This window comes from Aspergillus fischeri, genomic scaffold (assembly GCF_000149645.3).
Source record: "Aspergillus fischeri NRRL 181 1099437636265 genomic scaffold, whole genome shotgun sequence".
NCBI classification, from domain to species: Eukaryota; Fungi; Ascomycota; class Eurotiomycetes; order Eurotiales; family Aspergillaceae; genus Aspergillus; species Aspergillus fischeri.
This window is the reverse complement of record NW_001509761.1, coordinates 17,487-45,182: the sequence shown is the minus strand read 5'-3', so window position 1 is coordinate 45,182 and position 27,696 is coordinate 17,487. Positions and strand designations below refer to the sequence as shown.

Genomic DNA, 27,696 nt, shown 5'->3' with positions numbered 1-27,696 from the left:
GTTCCTCAAAGCTGGTTAATTATAAAGAGTGATAATGGCTGGATAACTGATATAATAGGCCTTCGCTGGCTTAAGGAGGTATTTAAGCCATACTTAAGGCGGCATTCAACTGGTGCAAAGAGATTACTTATTCTTGATAGCCATTCTAGCCATCAGACTGCAGAATTTGATGCTTTCTGCAAGGAGAATGCAATTATCTGCCTTTGTATGCCACCACATACTTCTCACCTTCTCAACCACTGGATGTTGGCGTTTTTGGTCCACTAAAGCGCGCATATGGGAAGTTAGTTAAAGGAATGATGGTTGCTGGGAACAACCATATTAATAAGGAAGACTTCCTACACCTATATCCATCTACACATGAGAGGGTCTTTATCCAGAAGAATATACACAGTGGCTTCGCAGGTGCTGGTCTTAAACCACTTAATGAAGACCAGGTGCTTGAAAAGATTACTTTTCAACTCTGTACACCAACACCACTACTTCTTGAAGGCTCTATATCATCTGCTTTTCAAACTCCTCAGAATCCTCAGCAACTATATTAAAAGGTCCGCAGCCTGCAGAGAAGTCTTCAGAAAAGAAAGCTTTCTAGCAGTCCAGTATCCTATATTCAACATCTTGAAAAGGCTGCATAAATGGCAATGAATATGAACCTTCTTCTTCAAGAAGAAATCAAGGTTCTACGGGCTGAGAATGAGCGAAAGATGAGAAATAAGGCAAGGAGGCGTGCTAACCTAGGTAATGATATCCTTTTATCAGTACAGGAAGGTCAAAGTCGCATTCAGCAGCTTGATATGCCTCTTGTTGAGCAGGTCAGTGAGCCTACACCTATACCTCATCAGCGGGCTCCACCACGCTGCAGTGGCTGTTGGACTATTGGACATACTAGAAGGAATTATCCTAATATATAGCTATATATTCAGCTACTAGATAGTCAAGTCTAATGATGTTGGTGGTTGAAAAGCTTCAAAATAGTATTAGAAGCGGCAAAAATTCATCGCTCGGTGGTATTCGTCACTTAGTGGTTGATTATGTTACTAGTAGCTAGAATAAATTACCTATCTAGTGAGCTTTGGTAATGCATGTTATGGCACAACTGCAGCCGATGCGAGATGGTTGGATGAGACTCACGAAAGAGACCAAGGAGCCTGACAGACAGCCTGACTCAAGGAACTGAGGGCGGTAAAGTCACGTGATCCACAGTCCCAAACGCCAAGAAGAGCAACGGTCCATAACAGGACTGTGAATGAAGGTCCATAAAAGGACCTCACAATAGGTTTAAAGTAGGGACCGGAAGGAAGGAACTATATAAGGACGCTCATTACCATTGTATCTAGCACTCTTAGTTTAGTTCCTTGCGTTCAATATCAATAACTTACTTGAGTACAAGTTCACTAGTCCAATTCGTCAGCTACTCTCTTACTATTAAGGATACGTCCTTAATAGGCCTTGCTTCTATCTTTACTGTTCATTGACCTTGTGTTACCTTTGGATTATCCTTGACCCTGTTTAGGTCATTGTATCATTGCATCATTAGGCTACCTGGTCGGTAGGCCTTAGGCAAGTGTTGGATATAGTCCAGGGACTATATCACCCCGTTCCCAAAGTAGTTGACTAGCAGAAGAACAGCAGAGACGGATCCCAGGGTGTGACAATGCATTAGTATTATATTATAAGAGTTATGCAAAGACATGTGTATTTATTACTACTAATTACTAGATAGATAGGCTTTATCTTATAAAAAATAAAGTTATCTAATTGTTAAGGTGTCTACTGTGCAGGGTAGAAGGCCTGTCAGTCAGGTAAGGAAGAAGGTACCAAGTTAAATTATGGCAAGACTGTTTCTTGAGGAACCCTCAAGAATCCTTCATGAAGCATTCTATTTAATATATAGCCTCCCTAAGAAACTTCTAAGTCCTTGTTGAGTGTAATCAATGATTTGAAATTGAATACAAGGACAACTCATCAGCTGAAGGACCCATGCAAGAGATATGCATCTCATGCTGCCTAAAAGAGGGGAATACCAAGCTGTGCAACTAATCAAGTCACGCCACTGATTTCATAGCGGAAAGAAACCACTTCTCTTAGGGGAATATGTCAGGTGGGTATAACCTCAAGGAAACTAGAAAGGGAAGTGCATGGAAGAAAAGACCATAACACTAATATTCTAACTATTCTAACCTCTCTTACTAGTATTACTAGTATTACTAGTAAGGGGTGGTTATAATAAATATAAAATAGATAAGAATTATAAACTATTATTCTTTATGCAAGCTTCCTTACTAGTATTACTAGTAAGAGGTGGTTATAATATATATTAAATAGATAAGAATTATAAAGTATTATTCTTTATATAAGCTTCCTTACTAGTAATGTAATCAACCACCGAGCGACAAATTTCTCCCTACGCCACCCACTTCCTTTCTTCAACGCGTTGTTTTATCACCACTACTATTAAAAATACCTTTATCTCAAGAAAATCGGATACAAATGGCAATTGCAGCCATTAAGAATAAAAAAATTAAATTAGTACTAAGCACTACAGGGACCTTTAGCATGCCTGAGCCTACCATTCGCGCTCGCCTTAATGGAAGAAAACCACGCTCAGAAACATGTGCTAATGGCCATAAATTGATAGCCCTGGAAGAAGAAGTTCTTACCAAGCATCTACTAGATGCAGATAAACAGGGCTTTTTAATTTGACCAAAGTACCTGCATGGAATGGCGCAGATCTTACTCTATGAGCGTACACAGGATCCTACTGCAACCATTGGTGTTAACTGGGCATATAAGTTTATTAAACACCATCCAGCCCTTTGCACATGATATAACTGGAGGATTACATACCAGTGTGCAAAGCAGGAGGATCCAAAGGTAATAAAACAGTAGTTTGTAATTATGCATGAGGCTATTTAAGAATATAGCATCTATGAGGATGATATCTAGAACTTTAATGAGACTAGCTTTATAATGGGACTCTATATAACTTTAAAGGTTATTACTGCAGTGGATTACAGTGAGAGACCCCATACTATCATTTAGGGGAACTATGAATGGGTTATAATAATTAAATATATAAGCTTAAAGGGGGTTTATATACTACTAGTGGTTATCTTAAAGGGGAAAGAGCAACAGGCTACCTAGTATTAAGAACCAGCAGTTCCTCAAAGCTGGTTAATTATAAAGAGTGATAATGGCTGGATAACTGATATAATAGGCCTTCGCTGGCTTAAGGAGGTATTTAAGCTATACTTAAGGCAGCATTCAACTGGTGCAAAGAGATTACTTATTCTTGATAGCCATTCTAGCCATCAGACTGCAGAATTTGATGCTTTCTGTAAGGAGAATGCAATTATCTACCTTTGCATGCCACCACATACTTCTCACCTTCTGCAACCACTGGATGTTGGCGTTTTTAGTCCACTAAAGCACGCATATGGGAAGTTAGTTGAAGGAATGATGGTTGCTAGGAACAACCATATTAATAAGGAAGACTTCCTACACCTATATCCATCTGCATGTGAGAGGGTCTTTATCTAGAAGAATATACACAGTGGCTTCACAGGTGCTGGTCTTAAACTACTTAATGAAGACCAGGTGCTTGAAAAGATTACTTTTCAACTCTGTACACCAACACCACTACTTCTTGAAGGCTCTATATCATCTGCTTTTTAAACTCCTCAGAATCCTCAGCAACTAGATCAAAAGGTCCGCAGCCTGCAGAGAAGTCTTTAGAAAAGAAAGCTTTCTAGCAGTCCAGTATCCCATATTCAACATCTTGAAAAGGCTGCATAAATGGCAATGAATATAAACCTTCTTCTTCAAGAAGAAATCAAGGTTCTACGGGCTGAGAATGAGCGAAAGATGAGAAAGAAGGCAAGGAGGCATGCTAACCTAGGTAATGATATCCTTTTATCTGTATAGGAAGGTCAAAGTCGCATTCAGCAGCTTGATATACCTCTTATTAAGCAGGTCAGTAAGCCTACACCTATACCTTGTCAGCGGGCTCCACCACGCTGCAGTGGCTGTTGGTCTATTGGATATACTAGAAGGAATTGTCCTAATATATAGCTATATATTCAGCTACTAGATAGTCAAGTCTAATGATGTTAGTGGTTGAAAAGCTTCAAAATAGTATTAGAAGCGGCAAAAATTCGTTGCTCAGTGGTATTCGTCGCTCAGTGGTTGATTACGTTATTACTAGAAGAAGATAGTTATAACTAAGATTATGCTTATCTACATAACTCTTATAATACATTACCAAAGCTCACCAGGTAGGTAATTTATTATAGCTACTAGTAGCTACTAGTAGTTACTACTACTATTACTAATCAATATGTAATCCAATACAGGTAGGTCATCAGGTTTTTAGCCTGGCAACCTATGCAAAAATCTTAGTAAGCAAACTAGTAAGCATAAACCTAGTATTTACTAGTACCTTACTGGTAATTACTAGTCATCTACCTGGTGACCTGGTGACCTGGCGACCTGGCGAGCCGATCTCTCGCTTCTTTTTAGTCCCGCTACATTCAATAAAGCTCGTAGTCCAAGTATGTCGTATCATAACCGATACAGATAGTAGACCTAGACGTATCAAGCCAGTCATTCTCGTCCTCGGGGCCCGTTTAAATCCCTTCCGGATCAGAGGAGGCTTTTCTATGCTCTCCAAGTCATAGACCCAACTCCAACGCATGGTTACAGTCCTTCACCTTCCACCAAGGTCGCACCAAATCCACTTCGGCCTGAGAGGCCGCTCCGACTCTGAGATACGTCTCTTCCTATCTGTCATCTAGTGTCAGTGAGTTCTTCCTGTCAAGATGGTCGTCTTGCAACCACTCGCAACTGCGTATTTCGAGATATTGTGCTTACGCAAAACTGGTCAGTGAACCAACAGACCCACCATCCTTGCGGTGGTATTCCACTGTGTCCTACATAGCGCGCCCTGTTGTTGTCTTCGGAGGACATGTGGTTACACTGTGCAGGGCCATCCTGACTGAAAGTGATTTCAAAAGCAAGTCTACCTTCTCACCTCACTGTAGTAGTGCATGGTGACCTAGCTTGGGTTGGTATTCAGAGACTAATAGCGGGCAGGGTGGGGAAACGAATATATAGGGAAAGGCCCTTCTCCCCAGGGTGCAGAGGCAAGCAATGGCATACGCGCGTCCTCGTAGCTGGCTGAGATTCTGGTAGCATTCTTTTGGGATAATATCATGCAATTGGCATGGTGCTGCCCTACGAAATGTCTAGGTCCGGGAAACCGTGCTGTTCAGTGAACATGTCCATGTTCATGTTCATGTTCATTATTCCATTGGCATATCACATTCAGCACACAGGTCTACTACTACTACAAATGGCTTCCTTGCTGCCTTGCTTACAAATCGGTCTAATTTAACTAGAGTCAGTGGTTCTGACCTAGTGTCCCTGGCCAAGTCTGCCCGAGGCCATTCTACTCTACTGTATGGATAACAAATGCTGCATGTCTTATGTCAAAGGAGATTAGAGGCAAGCCCCTAGCGATGCATATATACACAAGCCTGCATGGTGAGATAAGAACACCAAGCCTAACAATCAATAAGGCTCCCATCCAGTGTCGTCGCCGCCCTTCCATCCCATTCTATTATTAATCGAGCTGCATTTATAAGCACCTGGCATATGATATGGCCCTTGTTTGAGCATCTTCTTTCTATCAAACCAAATGAACTATAACATCTACCGTAACCATATTGCATCCCCCCCGCACACAGTTCATCCAACTTAGAATTATTACCCATCCAATCAATATGTCCGTTTACGTTATCACTGGAGTGTCCAAGGGGATTGGGGTGAGTCTTCCTTCTACCGTGCGATGCACTGTCTTTACCTAATGCAGCCTAGTTCGAGTTCCTCAGGCAAATCTCGGAAGACCAGAAGAACCTGGTCATCGGTCTGGTCCGCGACAAAGCTGCGACTGAGAAGAAGATAGCTGCAGAGCTGGGCGACCGTTCAAATGTCCACATTCTCTATGCGGACCTCACTAAGTATGCCACACTGAAGCAAGCTGCTGCCGACACGGCCGAGATCGTCGGCGAGCGTGGCATCGACTACCTTGTGGCCAACGCAGCGTTGGTGCCCTACTTGGACGCCTATGGACCCATCGGTGCATTGTAGGTCTACTTCCCTCTGGCTACTGTGTGGGGTGGTCTGTGGTTGACTGTGTTCAACAGGAGCAACAAGGTCGAGGAAGTCGAGGCTATTTCATCGCAGCTATGGCAGACTAATGTCGTCGGAAATATCCACCTCTTCCACCTCTTCCTCCCTCTTGTCCTGAAGGGCAAGGTCAAGAAGGTCATTACTATATCCACCGGTGTGGCCGACCTCGACTTGACCAACGATTGCGAGATTGATGTTGGTGCTTTATACGCTGCCTCCAAGGCCGCCATGAACATCATTGTGGCCAAGTTCAACGCGCAGTACAAGAAAGATGGTGTGCTGTTCATGAGTATCAGCCCAGGCTTGGTGGAGGTGGGCCGCTACGCGGATGGTACGTATTCCTGCCTGCCTGCAAGGTTACAATATCCGGACATTTTGATTGATGCATACCCGCAGCCACTCCAGAAGAGATCCAAGGCTTGATGGGATTGGTGGGCAAGCTCGCAACATATGCGCCTCATTTCAAGGGCCCAATCACTCCGGAAGAATCCGTCCGACATGTCAGATCGGCCTGGGAAAAGGCAAGCATCGAGGGCGGATCTGGTGGTGCATTTGTCTCGCATTTTGGAAACAAGCAGTGGGTGTAAACTTGGGGCCCCGCTATATTAATTACACCAGATACACCTAGGTATTGGTGTATGTGTAACACGTGCATCTAGATACACTCCATGAGATAGAAGTATCCATCAATACACCCGATTCTAGATGCTCATTGACATGTGTAACCTTAAATCCGCATGGCATGGCCACCTTAGTGCCATGCAGTGTTTCTGTACACCATGAGTCTATCTCGGAGAGATGCCTCTCCTGGTCATAGGGCTACGAATATGATATTCAGTACATGAGAAATTGAATAGCCGGCGGCCCCTGGCGACGAGTATATAGGTTCTTTTTCCTCATTCCAGGCAGATTTCGTCGGCGCTGCGGTCGCTCAGCGACCTCGCTTGGATGCCTTTGGCGAGCACGGGCAAAGTACGGGTCTTAATTCTAGCTTCAGGGCCAAAACCATCCATGAACCAGTGGTTGTTGATCCGCCACCAGTCCGCGGACTTGGTGAAGGTGATAGCATAGCCGCCGCTGCGCAGCCGCCGTCCGTTCGTTGGGTAGTTTGTTGGATCGGTTGGACGGTCTCAGCGTGGGTTCGCTTCCGTGACCTGTAGTAGTGCATTAGGTCGTAACCAATGACCTCCCGAGCATGCCGTTTAGAGAAGATATGCGGTGCTGGCGCTGCGGATGAGCCGCCACCTGGTGGGTTTTGAGCCGCTACTTGGGACCAGGTTCCTCTTCGTTGTCTGTTGCGGTGGTTCTGCGGTGTGGATGACTTTTGTAATCAGTTCCTTGATGGCTGCGGGATACTTTCTTGGAGTAGCAACTTCGCAGCGTCGCCACGTTCATCGAAATCGGCGCGTGCAAAATGCAGGGTTGTTCAAGCCCTCCGCCGTCAGCGAGCGCTCGTATAAATTGCTTTCCAGCCTCAGTCCGTTCGAGGCGGGCGCTGCGTTTCCGGACCGCCTAGACTGCTTGGTGGTCTCGCCTTTCTGGTCGCATTTTGATTCAGGGGGACCGGAGCTGTCTGAATAACGTCTGCCGTCCCCTGGCGGGTGTCAGCCTTGCGCTGTTGATGCGACATCGCTGCTAGGGTACACCGAATGCATAGGATTTACTTCAGGTACCAGAATCGATCTTAGTAATGGTTTCTAGAGCAATCCAAAAAGGCAGAAAGAGCTCTTGGTGTAACCTATATTACAAGATATCTTTGAGCGAGTCCAATTAACCCTAATCCTCTCAATCTAAAGCCATTCCCTCCGGGTTCCCCTACACTAAAGTTATCTAAGCTATGGTAGCACCCCTACTATACTACTACCATTCTTAGTATAATACTATCCTCTACTAGGCATGCGAGGTGGTAGTCTTGGGCTGCACGATGTAGTGTCATTATCAGGGAGGAGTAATATTATCAACTAGGTAAAGAGATGACTAAAGAAGAATACTAACTACAGGAACAAGTAAATGAAATTACCATTCTAGAACATTGCTATGAATTTATTGGTTTATCACAAAGCTCCTGCAGGTTTCTGTCATCAGCCATACTCCATATGGATTCTGGTCTATGATTGAAGGCGAAAGTCCTTGCAGTTGTGCAAACTAGAACTTAGTCACGGTGTGTCCCAGAAACAATAACTTCAACTTAAATATGTCAAATACTTTCTGAAGTTGAATGTAATGATGACCAGGATGGTGAATTTAGATCGCGATCAGCCAACAGTGCCTAACACCAAACGAAGAGAGAACAGACTGTCAGCTTGGAAGAGCCCAGTCCACTTCAGGACAACTCAGCGGTTCAACTCAACAGCCTCCACGAGCGCCGCGTTCCAAGCATCGCAGACGCTTTTCGGCATCTGGCTATCTTGTATAATGTCAAATCCCCAGTTGCTCATATTGAACACATTTCCTGGCATATCCTCTTCCAGCCCGGTAACCTCGGGCCAGTATTCCAGCTCATGCTTCTTGCTGCGGGGTGTATTTGGATTTCCCGTCCGTGCATGGTTAGTTATATACCGTTGGAACTGCCCAAATAGTGGTTTCATACCACTCTGGAGCTTCGTGTTATACCATGTCGCGGGGATATCGCTTGCATGCTTTCCATTTACCACGCCATCGAGGAAACTGAACTGAAACGCCCAAGCGGGGCTCGGGTAGGCCTTTAGAACAGCCCGTAAGTTGCAAGTGTAGAGAATGTCGTTATATAACGCAGACAGCATTTCCTTCTGAGTTGAATTGGCGTAGAGTGATTCAAAGAGGTTGGCTATTGTCTTAGTTTGCTCGGTAGCGTTCGGGGGTAAGTTATTAGAAATAAAAGCCTCTACCTGGCCCTCCGGAATAGGGTTGGGGAGGCCGAGGCTTGCTTCGTCTATAACATGGCTAACAATTACTGACTCGATATGTTTCCAGGTGTTTCCTGAGGCTATGGTTAGTTTTCTTTTCCATAGCTTGTCTGTAGCTTGACTGTTTTTGTTTATGTTGAAAGGGTTCAAGGCATTTAACTTGCCTCTGGCGTACTCGAACAGAGCAGGATTCCGGATATATTCGCCATCTGGCACCGGCGCACCGAAATACACCTCCTCATTTGCCCTGGTTAGAATAGTGCTATTTGCTAAGCGCAAGCAGCGGAGCGCATCCTCCCCTTCAGTTGGGCATTGTGCAGCCGCTGCAAAGTCTCTGAATAGCTCGTAATTCACTTGGAGGTTTGCGTTGACTGCAAAGGAAGGACTCTGGAGTAGTGCCCTCCGGAATAAGGGATCAAGCTTCCCACCTTCTGCAATCAAATGATACATCAGAGACCCACCACCAGCAGACTGACCCCAGGCAGATACACTGCCAGGATCGCCTCCAAGAAGATGAATGTATGCTTGTACCCAAGCAAGGGCAGCTCGCTGATCATGCAGACCAGCGTTGAAGACTCCTTGGGTGCGCAGAGGCTCTCCGACAAGGAAGCCGAAAGCTCCCAGGCGGTAATTAATAGTTACAACAATCAGATTGTTATCTGCCTGCTGGATAAGGCTTGTGCCATCATAGTATCCCGTCCCTATTGCCTGGTCCTTGGAGCCGCTAACGTACCTATAGAAAAGCCCGAGTTTGAGTAAGTCTAATATGGAGGTAGATCGAACGACTTACCCTCCGCCATGAATCCAAACAACCACTGGAATCAATCTCTGGCGTTTTCTTACCACTTTTCCGGGCACGTAAACGTCGAGAAAGAGACAGTCTAAGAGAGTGAGTTGATTTGTACCCAGTCGGGGCCCAAAATCTTACCCTCAGCTGAATTCTTCGTGAGGTCTTTGACGCCTGGCATAAAAAACTGGTCTGGGATTGGAGCAGGAATGCAATTATGACCGTACGATCCGTCTTGGATGCCAGGAATGAATTCGGGGGGTGCCGGTTTGGACCAGCGTAGTTCGCCAAGTGGAGGAGCAGCGTAGCGGATGTTGCGAAATACGTAAACCTGAACGATTAGTGCCCGAAGGGTAGCAAGCTTGTCGAAAGGCTTACATCTGCTTCGGCATTGTATTGATGGGCCTGCCATGTCCCGTATGGAAGCTTCAGCAGGGGGAGTTTATGGCCCCGTTCGAAGGTGCCGCCAACGTTCGCAGAAGAAGCAAGCTCTGACACAATGGCCAATACAATGAGAGTAAGGAATGAGCAGGGGATCAACATTTTGAACAGTTTCGGTGAGGATAGTCGATTTGAGAGTCACTGAGAAGAACATGTTTTCGACCTTTATATAGGGCAAGAGCCCGGTATGACAAGAAAGCTGCTACCTAGTGTTCGCATATCTGCCAGACAATACGGGGCGGATCCGGGACCCATACCACCTAGTACACCCAGTTGCTCTTTATGTTCGGTTCGCATTCGTCGTCGTCCTGATTGGTCAACTAAACGAGGCTGCTCCCCTAGCCTGTCATCGGTCAGCTCTGCTACGAGCCACTCCAGGTGGGGTTTCAGTTCTTATCCGTCTGATTTGATATTTCTCATGACTTTGAAAGGGGAGAGCTTATGGACATTTATCAATTATGCAATATACACCTAGGCTGCGCTCGCATTATCTCGCATAGATTGACTCACAGGTTCAGAGTCCAGTGTCCATTGGTTTGCTCCATGCGTATTCACTGGAACCTATTGGTATCAGCCACGCAGGTGCAATATGGTGATGAATAGATGACGGTCTACGAGCAAAGGCCGTGTCCACATCAATGTTTAGATCTCTGCAGTAGTCTCACCAAATTCTTGCAAGTGTTTAATTCTGAGTCAGGTGCATTTCAACTGCAAGAGGGCGGTGTTCAGAATAGGATTATTAGCCATTTGATAATTCACTCTTCTTCATTCCTAATGAATATCATGCCAATCTAATACATCACTTGGTATACGCTTGCGCAGCAACGCAATGAACCTGCCAAGTTCATGATTCCACTGCGGAAAATATGCTCTGTTAAGAGCAATATCCGAGATCAAGTCTAGAAGAAAGCATTGGTACAGGTCATAGACCAAACCCTGTATTGGCTCTGGGAGCCCCTCATAAATATTCTCTGCCCACCGATAGAGTAGGAAATGCCCCCCGTTAGACTGGAGATTCCTTGTGAGGCTAAGCCTGGCATATAGCGGGCGCATGAATGAATCGATGGTGATATAATGCATAAATAGTGCCCGTGATATATAATTTTGAGGTGCAATCAACGTATGAAACTCTGAATTATCCATGCATGACCATGTGACATAGATCATTGTAAGCCGAATAAATGCATGTCGGTATGAGATAAGTAACGACTCATAACACAGCCGTAGTGCATTATAGAATGTATGATGCTCACTTGTGCGCAGAAGCGGTTGTAGCCTCTCCAGAGCTGCTATACACCTGGTTATGGTATGCTGGTCCGTCAGGGCCTGTGGCTCCCATGGTAGGGTCGTCGTTTGCATCGTCTGTTCCGGAGTCTGTAGACAACTGAAGATATTGCTCTTTCGGCCGTGGCGGAAATACCAGTTTATCATAATACTGCAGCCGCGCACCATGACCGCGAAGTCAGTAACACCATCACTCATATGGCGGGCTTGGAAGGTTAGTGCATAGCATGTCGCTAGAGCGCTGTCCACTTCAGTAATGGTGCAGTTGTCGCCCTTAGCAAGGATGGTGCCGAGGGCTTGGAGAGCCTTGCCACGATGCGCAATAACAAGGGGAGCGTATTGGTATCCTTGTGGACTGGCCAGGGCGCAGTATGATGCGCCGAGTGATAGCAATGCATGGAGGAGGTGGGGGCACTACGCATACATCATCATCACCATCAGTTACATACGTTTATGGATTTGGGGGCAGGATGTGGTGGCCAAACTGACGCACATCGTGGGCAAAGATGGGTATCTGCGAGGACCAGGTGCCCTCATCTCCAATGGGGAGACCTGGTCGCGCATCAACAAGGTAATGATGCCAAAAGCGCAGGTCGTCAACGGTGACAGTGGAGGTGGAAATTCGAGGAGATGGTGAGGGGATGGGCGATTCCCTGGGTATCTGTGTCTGAGCTGAATCCGCTATCAATAGTCGCCATCTAGTGTCTCCTTTAGTTGGGTAGACGCAGCCTAGATCTCTTCGTATACAGTTCATGCACGCTGGTTTTGTTTCTTGACACTGTTATACCATGCTCAGTTTCAGTGATGCAGAGTCTCTCACGCAAGTTATGTACCTTGATTCTCCGACTCTTGCAGTTGAAACATCCCTGACGAGATTTTCTATGGGGTCGTTTCAGACGATTCGCTGGAGGTCGTAGGCATAAAGCCTTCGATATGCTATGTTCCGGGGGGCTCGGTGTCGTACCAGCGGAGAGCAAGTCTTCCCCGGGGAGATGGAGTGGGGAGCAGCCGCAGGAGGGATGCTGGGTGTATTCCATCTCCATGGCAGCGATGATCAGAGAATTTTTCTTTCCTCGCATCGGCTCCAACTCTAGCTCCTGAGTTCTGGCAGGCAGCACTTTATACGAGACCACGTGATCCCTACTCCTGTCACTGGTGAAACTGCTTAGTAAGCTCTTCGCAGTCATGTGACTCTAACCATGTACACAGGCCAACTGAGCTCTCAAGTCTTACATAGAGTTGCAAACTCGCAGCAGTGCAGATAATCAGGTTCGGTCCCTAACCTACGGAATCGCACTGGTTTCAGTTTCCCTTAGGTGACACAAATTCGAGTTTAGTTAAATAACAGCTTTGAATTAAACGCTTTGGAATTGACTGGGAAAGTGGCCGCTCAGTTGCAATGGCTACTTGCTTACTGATTACGTTACTCAACACCAGGAAGCAGGGTGGGAGCACCTGGCACGGCTACCTGAGTACGATAGTGGATATTTGTTGAAATCAATAGTACTAGTTCAATTCGCCAACTACTAGTAATTTATATGGCCAATTGAAAACCAATGAAGGTCTGATTCTTCTAAACGAATGACTATCTAGCTACTATTTATGCCTCCCACTAGAGGCAGGGGTTCGGCTTATTAATGAACGAATATATGCCGAATATTGGGCGAATACCGCCGAATATTATCGCCAAGGGACGGCTCGGTGGAATCAAATCACTTCCAAATCGGGCAAGCGGTCATATAATTCAATAATATTTCAGTGTGTTGTTTCCAAGCTTTTGGATGAGCAATCTGCGCTATCTTGGCAATTAGAGGAACCGTACAGGAAGTCTGACTGCTTATCAAGCATTTACTGACTGACTACTAACTGAAGATAGTCAACCTAATTATAACTAACTAGTTAGTTACGGAGCGCTCATCAGTCCAAAGACTTTAGATCGTCGATGCCGATGCTAACTATAATCTCAAACTGGCTTAGCCTCCGCCGGGGCAACTTTTTGTTTGGGTTTAGTCCCCGCACAGCACTGTGTAGACTGAACCAACCATTGCTAATGGACTTGGAAAGTCTGACTGTCTGAACAGGAGCATAGAAGATAAATAGATCTGCTGTTACTCCATGAGAGGAAAATACTTCCATGTCTACTTGCAGAGGTCAACCCAGAAATGGCGTTCCCATACAAAAACGTTCTCATCATTGGAGCCACCTCAGGCATTGGCAAGGCATTAGCCAACAAGCTGGTGCAGAATGGTATTCCAACCATCATTGCCGGACGCAGGCAGGAAAACTTGGATGAATTCGTCCAGCAACACGGCACCGACAAGGTCAAATCAAAGGTGATCGACGTCTTGCAACCTGACAAGGTATGTCTTTCCACGGGGTCCCATAATGTATGTAGCTGACCCCCAGTAGATTCCCCAGTTCGTGGCGGATGTGACTGCTGAAAATCCCGACCTTGACTGCGTGTTTGTCAACTCCGGCATTCAGCGCCCGTTTGATTTTAGCAAGCCGGAGTCTGTGGATATGGATGTTTTCGACCAAGAGCTAATCACGAATTATTCCTCGGCCGTGCACCTCGCCAAGGCATTCATCCCCCACCTGCAGAAGCAATCGACTGCCGCCATCGCCTTCACCACCTCCCAGATGGCCCTGGTTCCCATGATGCGTTGTCCAACCTATGGTGCCTCCAAGGCCGCGCTGCACCATTTTATTCTCGCCCTCCGAACGCAGCTTCAGGATGGGCTGGGGAATGTCAAAGTGATCGAAATCTATCCCCCTGCTGTGCAGACGGAGTTGCACGACGCCAAGCACCAGCCTGATCTCAAAGACGGCCATCTCATAGGTATGCCACTGTGCGAGTTTATCGATGATGTTTGGAGCCAGTTGTGCCGCGGCAAGGAGCAGGTGGCGGTCGGTTCGGCACGAGAGATCTTCGAGGCGTTTGAGATCAAGAGACAGGAGGTTTATTATCAAATGACGGCGATGTTATCCAAGGTATTGAGGCAGTTTTTGCGGTAGCCTCTCAATGACACATGGATTCAGGTGTTGTTACTGAGGACGGAGCGCTGCAGAAAATGGAATCTCTGAAATAGCTACTCCCCTACAAGCGGCTAATATCAGACTTCCAAATGGGGTGATATCATGGATCTGCCCTGACTCTAGCATACCGGAGTATTCGTGCAGAGACACCATTTCGGCTTTAGAAGGACCGTCTGCCCACGCCTCTCCTGGAGTATCCCACAGCGATGTGCGAACGTCAAATGGCAATGAATCGATAAACGGCGTACGCACCGAGTAGTTTCTTCTTTGCAAAGAGTATACACTTCGTAACATAAAACTCACGATGATGGTGCGCCGAACACTCTCTGCGTATATCCAGGCGCGTCGCGGACTGAGCGTATGTGGAAGTTGGAAGGGGGCCTGTTGCCAGAGACGCTGGCCGACATCCGCCAGGCTGCAGCTGACCCTATCGGAATACATGTTCTGATCGTCGCGTAGCAGGACAATACACTGAAGAAGAATCAATGCCTGTGCGCAGGCGAGGAGCTCCTCAAAGCTTTTTGCGTGCATGAATTGGTGGAGGAGATTGATCAGTTGCTGCCGAAGCCGGGGGCCTAGCGTGGCCATCCCAGTGCCCTTTCCTTGTCCAATCTGTGTATGCAGCTTACACAAGTCGTAAGCTGCTATAATCTGTGTCGGCGTTTTGCTTGTCTATAAATCCGGGTGGATGAAATGTGTCTTTCTGCTATGCGCAAATGCTATGGGAAACTCGCGCATGCCATGCACAAGAAATCGGACGATCTGCTGGGGGTAGCTTTTTGTAATCTCCAGCCGGAGAGGCCGATGGAGTTGGGCTGTAGGCGAAGAAGCTACTGCGTTGGGCCGCTTCCATACCAGGCCTGATCCCACCCCAGTCGTGAATGGTCTCATTTACATATCGGCAATCGAGTCCTCGGGCCAAACACCGACTGCAACAGGGAAATCCTCGATCACAACGACGCTTGCTGTTTGCACAGGCTCGGCATGATCTACAAAGAGTGAGGGGCTTGGGTGCGTTGCCGACCATGTCTGCAGTTGGATTGCGGATAAACGAGGAGAGCTGCCGTCAGAACGCAGGTCAGGCCACCACTCCCCAGCCGATTTTCCGGTGGTCATGTGATACCTTCCCACTGCCAGTTAGAGTTGCATTCAGTCCGAGTTCGGGTGAGTTCAACCCAGGTTGGAACCAAACTGCTGTGAAGCCTGTGACTTCAAGTCTAAATCTTAGAATTCAGAAATTCAGAATCAACCCTGACCCATTCTGGTTTTGTGAGTTAAACTGTAAAACCCACCACTAAGCCTAGATAAGTAGTCACTAGCCTATCTAAGTAGGCGGTATGCCTAGACAATATCAACAATTCTAATGGTTCTCTTACCTTAGGTAGAACCTCAGGCCTATCTAATATCTATATAGAAAATTATTATTTTTACATGACATATATTGATTATAGTTATTTTAATCTATATATAAATTATTAATATAATATCTATAAGTTTAAAATGGTGGTGGTTAAAAAAAATATCCTTAGACTATAGTAATATGAAAGGGTGATGCGTGTATATATATAAACCAGCACTAGGTGGATTGAGTCGATTGACCACCGCTCCTGATCATTTCCATTTCAGCCTCAACAGCTGCCGGAGATATCGCCCAGAGTCATTCATTGGAGGATTTCCACATAGAATCTGCTGTCATTGTATGACGCTGCGGCTGTCCGTCAAGGATCAGGCTTTCTCGGTGCCATTGTTGATTACTGAATGCTTGCTACCACCTATCCACCCCTTCTGGGGATATTGACTGAAAAAGAGGAAACTGGCGTGCATATCCCTGATCTGACTATTGCCCCTTGAGGCAAATGAGCAGTCATAATTGGGACGATGGCGTCTTTCAAGTAATTGCAAATTGGAGAAATGTGACACTAGAGTTCTGATCCCAGGGCATGCTTTTTACTGATGCAAATTCTATCCATTAGGACCATTACTGATTCTGTCTTTCAGCTCGCTCGATTATTCTCAGCTACACAGTACAATCCTCAAAATGTAATTTCCACTGCCTACCCCTTGATTGCCTGGATTAATGTCTGCGTGCAGATCACTCCACCTTCAGGCATGATAAAGTCCCAATAGAAAAACACGATCCGGCGATTCCGGCGCTCTTTCCCCAAGTATACCAGACATGGCTACACATCCAATGGGACTCAATGGACTGTGCGTGGTGTTTTGGTATCGGATCATGGACAGTACACTCACATTGTCGATTAGCTCTAATATTGCCCGGATAATCCTGTCCGCGATCAACCAAAAAAGGAGCCACGTAGAGCAACTGCATACTCAGACCTTGAACTACTGGGCTGTATTGAGATACGTTTTTCGAAATGCAGCCCAGCCAGACCATCGTGTGCAAGGACTATCAACTACTTTGCGCGGTTGAGGGTGACTGCTGAAAGGGCTGTTGCTAATGCACTCGGTCAATGTGTCATGACTGCAGGCCAGCGCTGCCGAACAGTGTGATGGGTTCTTGCTCAATGCGGCCAAGATCCTGTTATGCTTGCATGATCAAATTCTAGACCACGATCGGCGTTATTCGACTTAAAGTAGGTTCCGAGTTTTGGAAATTACTATACGTGAGGGTGATTGGAATCGCAATATATTTAAATACGTTATCATACAGTGCGTTGGTATCTTTGAAATCATATTACTCGGAGCGGGGGGGAATTGCTTTGTTGTTTGTGGTTTAGTTGGAGTTCGCCAGATAATACAGCATCCAATGCTTTATTTCGCACAGGATCTCATAGCCAAATAGAAATAGTATGTAAGCAAAACGCCTTTGCTTTCTCTGCATTTGCGTGCCAGCCTGTTGGTCCTTCAACGAGGATATGTGGTGCATGGAACTGGCGATGGTTGGGGAGGACTCCAGCGTTCTCGTAAGACTGCAAAGTCCGGATCCAGGCATCGTAAGAATCATCAACACGGTTCCACCCAAGCTTCCGCGCCTTGTGCACAGTGCATGTGAAGGGAGTGGTGGCATTTAGAGGGAGATTGAGGAACCAGTTCACCAATTCAAATGCGTCGACCGACTTGAAAAGTTCCCAGATTTGCGCCGTACTTGGCAACACTACGTTCCCATACTGGGGCTTTATCTCGGGCTAAATTTTTCAGACTCATCTGGACTCGGCTTCATCGGGCAGGGTGGAATAACTGGGAACTTGAGGACTATGGCATCGCCATTAACGTGGAGACTGGCGGCAGGCTCACCAGAACCCAACCAGCAGCCATCATATCAGCTTTATCCAGTCTGGCAGGCTGCTCTTATCAACAGTAGTCAGGTCAGCGTCATCGTCAGTCTGATCAGTAATGGATTGCTTGTGGACTACTTTGACTACAACCACACCCTGACTACAGTGCTATCTATGCTGAGCACTTTTGTCTTTCTGGCAGTCTTCACTAGGAATATTGAGAAGGCTGTTAGCTACACAGATACTATATGGCACGTCTTATATGGCTATTGATGACTATATATGTAACTCTCAGCAAAGGGATTCCATGGCCCGTTTCCCAAACCTTGTTAGTGTTGTAAGCACCGAGCTAATGCTGGTTGTGCTCCAAGGCCATCTTCTTAGAAGTTACTGCGAATGGCAGAAACTGACCCTATGTTCAGGTCCTATTGAAAGTCACGTCAAGCGCTCTATGGGTTATGACACGGCAAACTTCGATTTTGCCCTGAGTTTGGAGCCGTATTAGTGTAGCAGGAAGATACCAATGATGCCGAGCGTGCTTAACCCACCCAAAAGGCTTATCCCTCGCCCGATGCCAAGCTCATCGAACATGGGCCGTGCGTATGGGATCGAATTCCGCTCTCTCCTACGGAAGAAGTGACCGCAACTATGAAAGTATGAAAGGAAAGCGTGAAGTACGCTAGCCAGGACTTCATCCCATTTAGTTTAGGTAATAAGTCCTGTGCAGGCTAGAGGTTGGCTTAGATGGAGGTAAGGATAACCTTGGCAAGGGTATTGTTTCTGTATCACTTCAGGATGGCTACAGGATCAATGAATCACTACAACAGATCTACATAGAAAGGCAAGTAATGCTCATATAAAATACAAAGGTATAGCCTTCCAACGCCGACCTCGAATTTCGCTAGATTATAAAAACCCATAAAAAAATGGATGTAAAGCAATATTTGAAATATCACCCCTCGATCTGCAAGTTCTTCCTAACCTCAATCCGCAACAACCTCCTAACAGGCCGACTCTCCACCCGATTCGATCGATCCTTCACCAACTCCAGAATAACGCTCTTGAAATTCACCGCCAAATCTTCCCAAATAAACTCTGGATTCAATGCCTTGATGAAAACACGCATCGCGGAGACAGGAACATTTATAATGTCGCAGACTTCTTCGGCCGAGAGGTTCTTCTGCATGGTCTTAATGAATTCCGCCCGCAACGACGACTCGAATTCCGCGAATTCATCTTCCGTTTCAATCATGGCCCTTTCCTCTTCCCCTTTAAAATCATCTATGGTAGCAGGGGGTGCCGGCTCTGACTTCTCCCCCGTCATAATCTCATGAAGAAAGACCTCATCGAGAGGCTCGATGCTACTCCCGAATTGACCCTTCTTCCCAACCTGCCACGGAACACGCTTATTCTCCGCATCGCCGAGGACTTGTCTCGTAAGTTCAATGTTCTTAATCTGAGTGTTCTGGTCAATATCGTCGAAGTCCGCGGCTAACAGCGCTTTGTACAGCTTCATGTTTTGGATTTTCAGCGATTCAGGCTTGACGCGCCACAGCGCCGCGATTTCGACATGTTTGGTCATTATCTCCTGGCAGGCTTCTTTCATCCGTGCCCAATCGCTCCTCTTGCATGCTTCGCAGACTTGTTTCTTTAGTTCCGCGAAGGTTGCGGAGCGCGAGGTGTAGACGTTCGCGGCGGTGAGGTCGTCGTTGACGCGCCGTTCGCCTCCCCGGGCGAGATGGTTCAGGTACATGATCATCCTAGTGTAACTCTGCGACTGTCTCTCCAGTTTATGCGGCAGCTGCGCGAGCAGACGAGCCGCGACGGGCTGGAGATCAATATCCTCCGCTGTAAGCATGCGCATGAAGACGGTAATGATAGTGCGCGAATGCTCGAGCTGGATATTCCTCAGCTTGCAGAACTTAACCATCTCAGCCGTGCGACTTGCTTTGATCCTGGCTAGATTTTCGTTCTTAGTCACGACCCTGATGACGGCTTTGTCGAGGAGCTTTTCTAGATTTCCGTGGAATTGTCGGAGTGGCCAGCCCGTATACGGGTATAGTGCGACGACGTTTTCATACCAGATCCACTCAGCGGAGCTTGTGGGGAGGTCGTACTGGGGATTTAGACCGAAGAGTTGCCAGACCATGCTGAGGGGACGGATTCCTGAGCCGGCGATTGTCAAGAGATTACCGAAGAGTCCGCGCATTAACCTTGTGACGGTATCCTCGGCTTTCTCTAGTTCCACGGGCTTAGATGTCCTCATCGCCGCGAGTTTCGACATGGCGGCCATTAACAGTGCGCTCATTAAATGGCCGGTCTCTGGGCTGCTGGGTTGAATATCATGTTCTCTGGACGCGACTGCTTGACCAAGCGTGCTTCTCATGATAATTCGGAGCGCGGCGATGTGCGGTTCATTGCATTTCTCCATCCATCGCACTGTATAGGGGCTTTTCAGGTTGACGAATTCATCCCAACAGACCCAGGCTAGCATTGATCCGGTTCCTGATGACTGGCTTAGGTAGGGTAACGCCAGGATGGGCTGAGAGGGTCCTATGGTGCTTTTGAGCGGGCCGTTGTGCTTGGTTTGCGACTGTTCCATGATGATGCCTGCATCGAATCCTTCCAGGTGCAGGATTCTCGAGTCGAGGGCGCAACATTGGCTAGAAAAGTTAGTGTCATTCGAAGTATACTTTAGGAGGCTTGATGGGGAGAATTGCCCAGAAAAGGACTGACTTCAAGCTGGTTGCACATACCTGGCATCAATGGCGCTGTTTTTCAAGTTACCCAAAAGCTCACGATAGGGCGTCGTCTCAATATTCAAAAGCATAACACCCATATCTCCCGCGTATTCCTCAAGGTATCCCGAGAGAGTCTCAAAGGTCATGGACTTCACTGCCTCGACGTTATTCTGAATGGTGGTTTGGCGAACAAGGCGCTTCAGATCGTGCGTTCGCTTCGAAGTCGTTTGAGACGATATCATGTTAGCCAGGCATGAGATCACCGGCTCAAGGGCCTTTTGCATGTCCTTTGTAATCTTCCTCAATTCGCCAAGCATTTTATTCTTCTTCTGCACGGATTTTGGATCTTCCATACGGTAATCCTGTGTTAGGAATTTGGTGTAGCTGTCTCTTAATGGGGTTGCAGCGTTGCTGATCTTGGTGGAGAGTGCAGTCACCAGGGCTCTGGAGAGTTCTTGTAGGTCTTTCTGGTTCAGAAGCACCTGGAGCTGTGGAACTACCGCAGATATGTCTTCTTCCAGGTTTTGGATCTGGTCGACTGAAATTTCTTCGAACAACTTCTGTAGATCTTGGGGTTGGACTAACTGGCCGGTAGTTGGGAGGACGATCGAATTGGCGTCGCCGAGGTTAATGACTCGCTCTATCCTCGGATCGAGAATGGAGCCGATACCTACAGACTCGAGTACACTGGTTACATCTGCGCCAAATGCCAGTCCCGACGTATTGAGGTGTGCCCGATTGGCAATGCCTCTGTAGAAGTAATACTTCTCAGAGATCTGAACCAGAATCAAGGACTGTGGTCCTGCGAGTGCCGTCACTGCATTGATATTCGCCAAATCCATCAACGAAATGACACCATTGGTATCCTTGGGCTCTGTTTCTGGAGTGAGTTGAACGATGAAGAGTGCATTGATTCGGTAGGCAGATGCGAGATTCCGGGCATTATCTGTCATTCGTTCGTCGACGATCACCACGGCATTCTTGAGTTGCTTGTAGTAGTCCCGGAGGGCATTTTCATTGGGAAATGGGACATTCGAAGGGACTGTTCCGGTCGCAAGTAGAACTGGGCCTTGAAGCTCGGTACCGAAGATGCATGGCAGAACAATAGCGGAGGGCTCCTCTCTCATCGGTACCTCTTCATCTGGTAGTTTGAATTCAAGACCAGTGCCGAACCGTATGATTTGTGTTTTCTCCAGATCAATGAACGAAGGAAGAGCGGCTGAATCGGTGGTAAAGATGGCATTTTCTTTGGTGATGATCTTACGCAGGTTTTCTGAATTCGACGCTGTGTCCTCTACAACTGAATCATTCGCTGGGGCTGTTTCTGTATACATATTAGCTTTGCTCATAGCTTCGTTCGTTGATACTTACTTCGTGTAGTTAGGTCAGGAGTACACATAGTGAAGTCGGCGCGTTTTATCGCTTCTGGGAAGGCAGGGCTGACCAACTTGTTACTGTCGCACATCATGCCCCGGTCCGTGGTTGCGGTTGGCAATATCGAATAAATTAACGAATCTCCATCGCGTTTTATTACCAAAGGGCAACAGATGGTTGCGTCTCCAATTGTCGCTGCGTCCAAGGGCACCGGGATGATGTAAAGAACCTGTCAACGACAAGTCAATCGATGCTAGGGAAAAGGCTAGTTTCTGAACATACCTTATCCACATGATCGGCGACTAGCAAAGCAGGGTGTGTTCCCAAGAACCTTGTGATAAGTGTAGACTGGTAGCCGGAGATGAACACGCAGATTTCTTTCTCTATTAGAGAGTCCTTGTTGATCTTCACATAATCGAGGAGATCCTGTCCATTGAGAATATCTCCGCTGTGGGTGATACCCGGGAAGGTATTTCTTGCAAGCCAGCAGCATGCATTACACGATTCATCCGCGAAGCAGAAGTCGTAGTAAGTGGGTGTTCGTTCAGAAACTGCTAGAATCGTAATTTGGTCTGAGACGATAGGGATCTTAAATGTTGATGATGGTGCTTGTGTAATTTGGAAGTCCTCAAATACCTCTGCGTGTTGTTAATATTCACATCTCCATCCATGTACTCATTGGCAGAAAGACATACTCAGATGGGACTGGAAGCCGGCCATTCGCCTTAAAAGGATCTCACCCATCTCGCCCAAGTCCATGGCATTAAAAAAGAAGTTCTCCGGGTAGGAAGAGATATCGATTTCCTCAATGCCATTTTCTGTTCGACAAAGAAGGATTTGCTCCAGGCTGAAAGGGTGTGCAGAGCCGACGGGGAGGCCTTCCAGGATCTTTTCAACCTGGGCCTTCGAGGTTGCGAGAGGGTTGAAGAAGGTTTTCCTTACTCGCTCCATGGCAGCTGGAATGAAGCCGACCGCGAATTGTGAGAGTAAATGCGAATGTTCAAATAAAATACTGGCCAAATGAGCAGGGTATTTGTATCCCCAGCTGGTCGCTTTATCCCAGTGTCTCCCCTCGTGAGTCAGAGGCTCAGAGCGGGCTCCCAAAGTCGACTAGCATGAATTAAGGTGAGGTGTGATTGACTACCTAGGGCTCTGGTGGCCGAGCGCCGATCGCTTGTGAGCCTCAGGTTGACCCTTAATAAATGGTGTTGAGTAAAGTGGGGTAATAAAATGCACCTGAAATAGTTTAGTTCGATCTGTGTCCTGATCTCTTTATTTGTACTTGGGGGTGCTTGACACTCTGAGGATTGGGAGCTTCAACACCTTCCCTACTCATGTGAGCCAGCACCTTAACTTCCCCCAACCCTTGCGTGGCTTCCGCCGTGGTGGCTTTTCAGCTCGGGCCCAGCCTATGGTCAACTGTGTCTTTGGCCGCATTCACATTCAATGTCCTCCCCGGAAGGAAGCAGTTTGCCAAGAGGAGCGAGCCGTGAGTGGCCCATTGACAGGGCGGCAATCCCAGCCACTAACCATAGATCTAGTGCATTCCGGATTGCCGACTCAAGGAAAGTGATAAAGGCTGGTCGAAGAAGCATCAGAAATTTTGCAGTAAAGGCATATTTCTGCCTTAATGCCAGAAATTGCCGCGAAATTTGCGTGAAGAAGTGCAGCAACGCAGAGGCCGCCGCAACTATATCACAGGTGACGCCTATACCGGCCTGCATGTATAGAATAATTGCGAAATCCAAATTTACGTTCGTAAGAACTTAATAGAGCTGACTATAAAGGAAATATCAGGGTTATTCAAGCCCTGTATTCGGCCTGTCACACCAGAGACAGAGCACGCCTGGCAGCTGGTGACGAATATGTATGACCAGTGGCTGCGCCAGGGTCTGCAAACGGACGCGATGCTCCAAAATCCCCTGGCACGACTGATGGAGCACGCGGCTCTCTCGCGAGAGAAGAAGCTAGCTGAAGTTAGACCATGGTGTATCTAAGAAGATAGTACCCAGGTTCACGTCTTCTCGACATTCCGCCCATATGTTAAGTAGTTAGACCGTCGTAGCGCAATGCAAAACACGCACGGGGGATTTTAGCTAAAGCTCAATGTGTGGGATGAGCGAGGCCGAACTAAGGCGCTACCTGAGAAATATGAAGCTTGCACGGAGTACATCCAGATTGGATGAGAAAAGATCTGAGCGATGACTGTATCATATTAGTGCTCAGGGAAGGGGCTCGCTCTCAATTGATAAAGGCGAGATAGAGGGCCCTATTATATTTGGTAAGGAGCAGATGATGAGGGGCATGCTTGGTGAGTAACAGTTATGGTATCTGTTGAGGATGATCATGCTAAGCAAGATAATTAAGAAGTGATTCTGTTTAGTTGTCCACTGAAACCACGCACACCTTGAGGTTTAATAATTTTGATATGAGAAACATAGCATTAAGAGGAACTTGACTGTGGCTTGTATCTTGCTGTCCTAGTATATAACATTGATAATCTGATCTCTCTAATAAAGTCCTAAGTTGGTTAGAGAGTTTGAGATAAGACTGCTACCGTATAAATATACAGTCATCCTAAACGAGTGCATTTTTCGTGCTCTGTCATAAAGCTAAGTGCTGATTGTTTAAAAGCTACTTAGCTTAGTATTTAGCTTCCTCTGGTACAATCACAGGCCAGGAAGACAGACAGAGAAACAGAGAAGTTGCATCAGCCTTACCAGTTTCACCCTTCCAATGGATACTAGTCGAACGTAGACCAGTCGGCTTGATCCAGGTCAAGATCCATGGCAGGAGGTCCACGTGTGCCCGGATAGGTCGTACTAGAAAAGCCTGATTCTTCAAGCCCGTACCAGACACCATAACCACTAACGTCCACGAAGGTGGGCATTAAGCTGTCATTAATATTCACCATTAATGAACTAGTAGGCTGCTCAGGATTCCCTGCCAACCTGATTGACCCCTGACTAATTTTAAATCTAGTAGGAACTCAACGAATGAATCTGCCAACACTATGATATTGATGATCACTTGGTTGGGCCGAAGACCCCGGAATTGCCACGAGTAGACATTTTGGTCGATAATCCATTTGCGTCGTCTATAATTATAAGATAGTTTGCGGATTTTTGCCCGTCTTGACAATGGTGGCTTGAGAACTTCGACACTGTAATGGATTGAGGAAAGGTCAAATGCATGAGGGTCACATGAGTCAGCCCTTTCTTTAGTCTTCCTGGCTGGGGCTGCAGTGTCAGATGTGGTAGCAGTATTAGCCAGATTAGCTGAGTCCAGGTAGCCAGATGTATTGCATAAGATAGTTTGACAGAATGAGCTGAATTCCCCTTTCTGCATCCAATCCACCGCGGAGGCAGGAGAGGAAAAACTGAGGACATCAGTACTCATGTCAAGCACATTACATTTGACTAGCGGGCCCCTTCACCGTGCACAGATGCTGATGTTGTCAAACATGGCATTCGTGGGGTTAGTATTCTCTTATTCAGAAATTGAGACTTTGTGGAGTTCACATGCTTGTCTTTGGTTACATTAGAAAAAGTGGTAAGCAGTGTAATGATGCTGAGTGGACTTCTCAGAACTCTAAGAACAGGGGCTTATGGCCTGTGCATTCTGTGTTATTCCTGCCACAAAATGGAGGCAGAAAGAAAAGGAGGGGCTCGCATATGAAAAACTTGCATTGGTCATAAGCAGCCACTTGGGAGTCATCCGATGGGTTCATGTTCTCCTGTTGATGGAAATTGAGTTGTTTGCTATCCTCATGCTTGAATATAATCTGTTGTGTCTTGGGTTACGTCAGAGAAATTCCCCATGCGGGGTTATGATAGGATACTACCAGAGATGTTGATTGGTCTGTACAGATATCAGGCCATGAATGAGGGGTCTTGAAAAGATTGGTTGTGACAATATATCATTCATAGCTGTTGTATTCACAGACTTGTACACCCTTATATAACTATATAATGTCCCAACTTTTCCAGTACGTGCCACTTGAAAGGACATCGCCGGTCCTTCTGACTTACAATCTTCACTGTTTTACCCATCTGTGCAATATCTTCGAATATGAAGGTAATGCTAACCTGACTACACGGTGCTGTGTCAACTGTTACTCATCCTAAAGTAGTATACTGCCCTTCTTGCTTTTATTGCCTTGATCCGTGCTTCGGCTGCAGGACCAATGGAACCTGGTCCAGCTGCTGAGCCATTGGAGGGACGCATGGCAGTTGCGGCCCCAATAGAAGGATTCCTCGAGAGCGTCGTATGTGAACACTCCCCACAGGTCCAACGTGGATATCTTGTTATCTAATACATGAGCTAGTTTGAGAAGAGGGCCTGCACTGCGACCAAATGTGTCTGCAACAAAGTCCAGGGACAATTTTGCGGTAATACAGCGATTAACCCAGCCTGTCGTAATGACCATGTTTATGAATGCAATGCTTCGACTGGAAAGGCGTGTGACTATGGATACAGGTCCTCCTGTGCTAAGTGTGGAAAGTTGAGTTGCTGAAGTAGCGAGGAGATAGGCAAATCATTAATGAGATCAGTCACTTTTATCTTCTGTCAATATAAATTAGTATTTCATATATAATTGAGCGCAGCAGCCATCCAATGAATGTATGATGTCCGCTTTACTGTACTATCTGCTTATTCTGGTTGTCTAAATATCTGAAACTGGTCCCTTTCAAACATGTAACCGCCTCGTCGAATCAGCAATCTCCCATCTTAAAATCAGAATCATTAGGGCGATGGCTGAATGAATAATAACTTCGTACGTTGGAAAGAGCAGGCCGACTGTGAAAAGACATTGAATGGAGACGGATATCCAACAAATCCGCGCTATGTGCTGGTGTGTATTGTCAAAAGATATACTAGGATTTGATCATGTCAACGAACTATTTCATGGATGAGACCAGTCGACCGACTGATATCACTGTCAATGTTCTCCTTATGCCACCTGGCTATCATTGATTGCCTCCAGCCTGGCTGCGGCCCTGTGCCTTCTTCACTTGGTACTAGATGCGATTGTGCGGCCCGGAAAGATGAACTTGCACCACTGAATCATTTGAAGTATTGTATCCGTACGGTTCCCCAGCCGTCCGATGTCCAATCTGCAGAGCTTGATTCCTGTCTCAGTTAGCGAAGTAGAGGGAGCCTTAGATTAATCCATTTTCCTACCTTATTCCGTTGATTTTGAGATCTTCGGTCCGATAACAGCTGCTCAATAGATTTAATTTCACGTCCTGGTCGTGTATACAGGTCAAGGTCGGCCTAAGCATTGTACATAGTGAGATTCCAATACAGTATATGCACCTTCAGGGAGGAATAGTGGAGGAAATTCTCTTGGTCCAAGTTGGTTCACATGGAGGGAAAATAGCCATATAGTGTGGTGAAATGAAGGCAACTAAATTGGTCACTGTAACAAGGGCAATAGAGTAGAGATTTTAAGGCGTGAGATAAGTTCTTACCTACTGGGCTTTAGGATTCCGACCTGCATGAGATTATGAGTTTTCACCTTGTCATATTTAATTTTTAAGAACTATATTCTGATATTCATGCTCCTATGAGCATATTGTTAACTATACTGGCCGATGTTGATAAATCCTAGAACGATACTGTCTACTGAATCTGGGTTCGACCACTGAGATTGCTTGAATCTACCGCCGTTTTTAACACAAGGGATAACAGAAAAATTAGCGAGGTTTATACTCTCCATA

At 46.5% G+C, this 27,696-nt stretch overlaps 6 protein-coding genes across 6 annotated transcripts, besides 7 other annotated features; 2 read left to right on the top strand and 4 right to left on the bottom strand.

Moving 5' to 3' along the window:
* Positions 1–234: part of a mobile genetic element that runs on past the window's edge.
* Positions 195–821: a mobile genetic element.
* A 1,366-nt stretch (positions 822–2,187) lies between these two features.
* Positions 2,188–2,213: a microsatellite.
* Positions 2,197–2,372: a microsatellite.
* Positions 2,373–2,475: 103 nt separating this feature from the next.
* Positions 2,476–3,918: a mobile genetic element.
* A 235-nt stretch (positions 3,919–4,153) lies between these two features.
* Positions 4,154–4,186: a microsatellite.
* Positions 4,187–4,463: 277 nt separating this feature from the next.
* Positions 4,464–4,492: a microsatellite.
* Positions 4,493–5,780: 1,288 nt separating this feature from the next.
* NFIA_000710 (SDR family oxidoreductase) lies at positions 5,781–6,776 on the top strand (the record flags this gene model as incomplete). The annotated part of the gene is made up of 4 exons (XM_001258623.1): positions 5,781–5,822; positions 5,875–6,143; positions 6,204–6,520; positions 6,586–6,776. 4 exons carry the CDS (start codon positions 5,781–5,783, stop codon positions 6,774–6,776), a joined length of 819 nt encoding a protein of 272 aa, XP_001258624.1.
* A 1,746-nt stretch (positions 6,777–8,522) lies between these two features.
* Positions 8,523–10,404, bottom strand: NFIA_000700 (carboxylesterase family protein; the record flags this gene model as incomplete). The annotated part of the gene is made up of 4 exons (XM_001258622.1): positions 8,523–9,807; positions 9,865–9,955; positions 10,003–10,192; positions 10,240–10,404. 4 exons carry the CDS (start codon positions 10,402–10,404, stop codon positions 8,523–8,525), a joined length of 1,731 nt encoding a protein of 576 aa, XP_001258623.1.
* Positions 10,405–11,041: 637 nt separating this feature from the next.
* NFIA_000690 (Zn(II)2Cys6 transcription factor) lies at positions 11,042–12,773 on the bottom strand (the record flags this gene model as incomplete). The annotated part of the gene is made up of 4 exons (XM_001258621.1): positions 11,042–11,060; positions 11,222–12,000; positions 12,080–12,364; positions 12,420–12,773. The coding sequence occupies 4 exons, from the start codon at positions 12,771–12,773 to the stop codon at positions 11,042–11,044; spliced, it is 1,437 nt and encodes a 478-aa protein (XP_001258622.1).
* Positions 12,774–13,748: 975 nt separating this feature from the next.
* Positions 13,749–14,601, top strand: NFIA_000680 (putative short-chain dehydrogenase/oxidoreductase; the record flags this gene model as incomplete). Its single annotated transcript, XM_001258620.1, has 2 exons — positions 13,749–13,946; positions 13,996–14,601. The coding sequence occupies 2 exons, from the start codon at positions 13,749–13,751 to the stop codon at positions 14,599–14,601; spliced, it is 804 nt and encodes a 267-aa protein (XP_001258621.1).
* A 30-nt stretch (positions 14,602–14,631) lies between these two features.
* On the bottom strand, positions 14,632–15,649 carry NFIA_000670 (uncharacterized protein; the record flags this gene model as incomplete). The annotated part of the gene is made up of 3 exons (XM_001258619.1): positions 14,632–15,289; positions 15,353–15,482; positions 15,547–15,649. 3 exons carry the CDS (start codon positions 15,647–15,649, stop codon positions 14,632–14,634), a joined length of 891 nt encoding a protein of 296 aa, XP_001258620.1.
* A 3,161-nt stretch (positions 15,650–18,810) lies between these two features.
* NFIA_000660 (uncharacterized protein) lies at positions 18,811–22,924 on the bottom strand (the record flags this gene model as incomplete). The annotated part of the gene is made up of 6 exons (XM_001258618.1): positions 18,811–20,297; positions 20,337–20,521; positions 20,615–21,923; positions 21,971–22,202; positions 22,256–22,611; positions 22,669–22,924. 6 exons carry the CDS (start codon positions 22,922–22,924, stop codon positions 18,811–18,813), a joined length of 3,825 nt encoding a protein of 1,274 aa, XP_001258619.1.
* Positions 22,925–27,696: the final 4,772 nt, after the last annotated feature.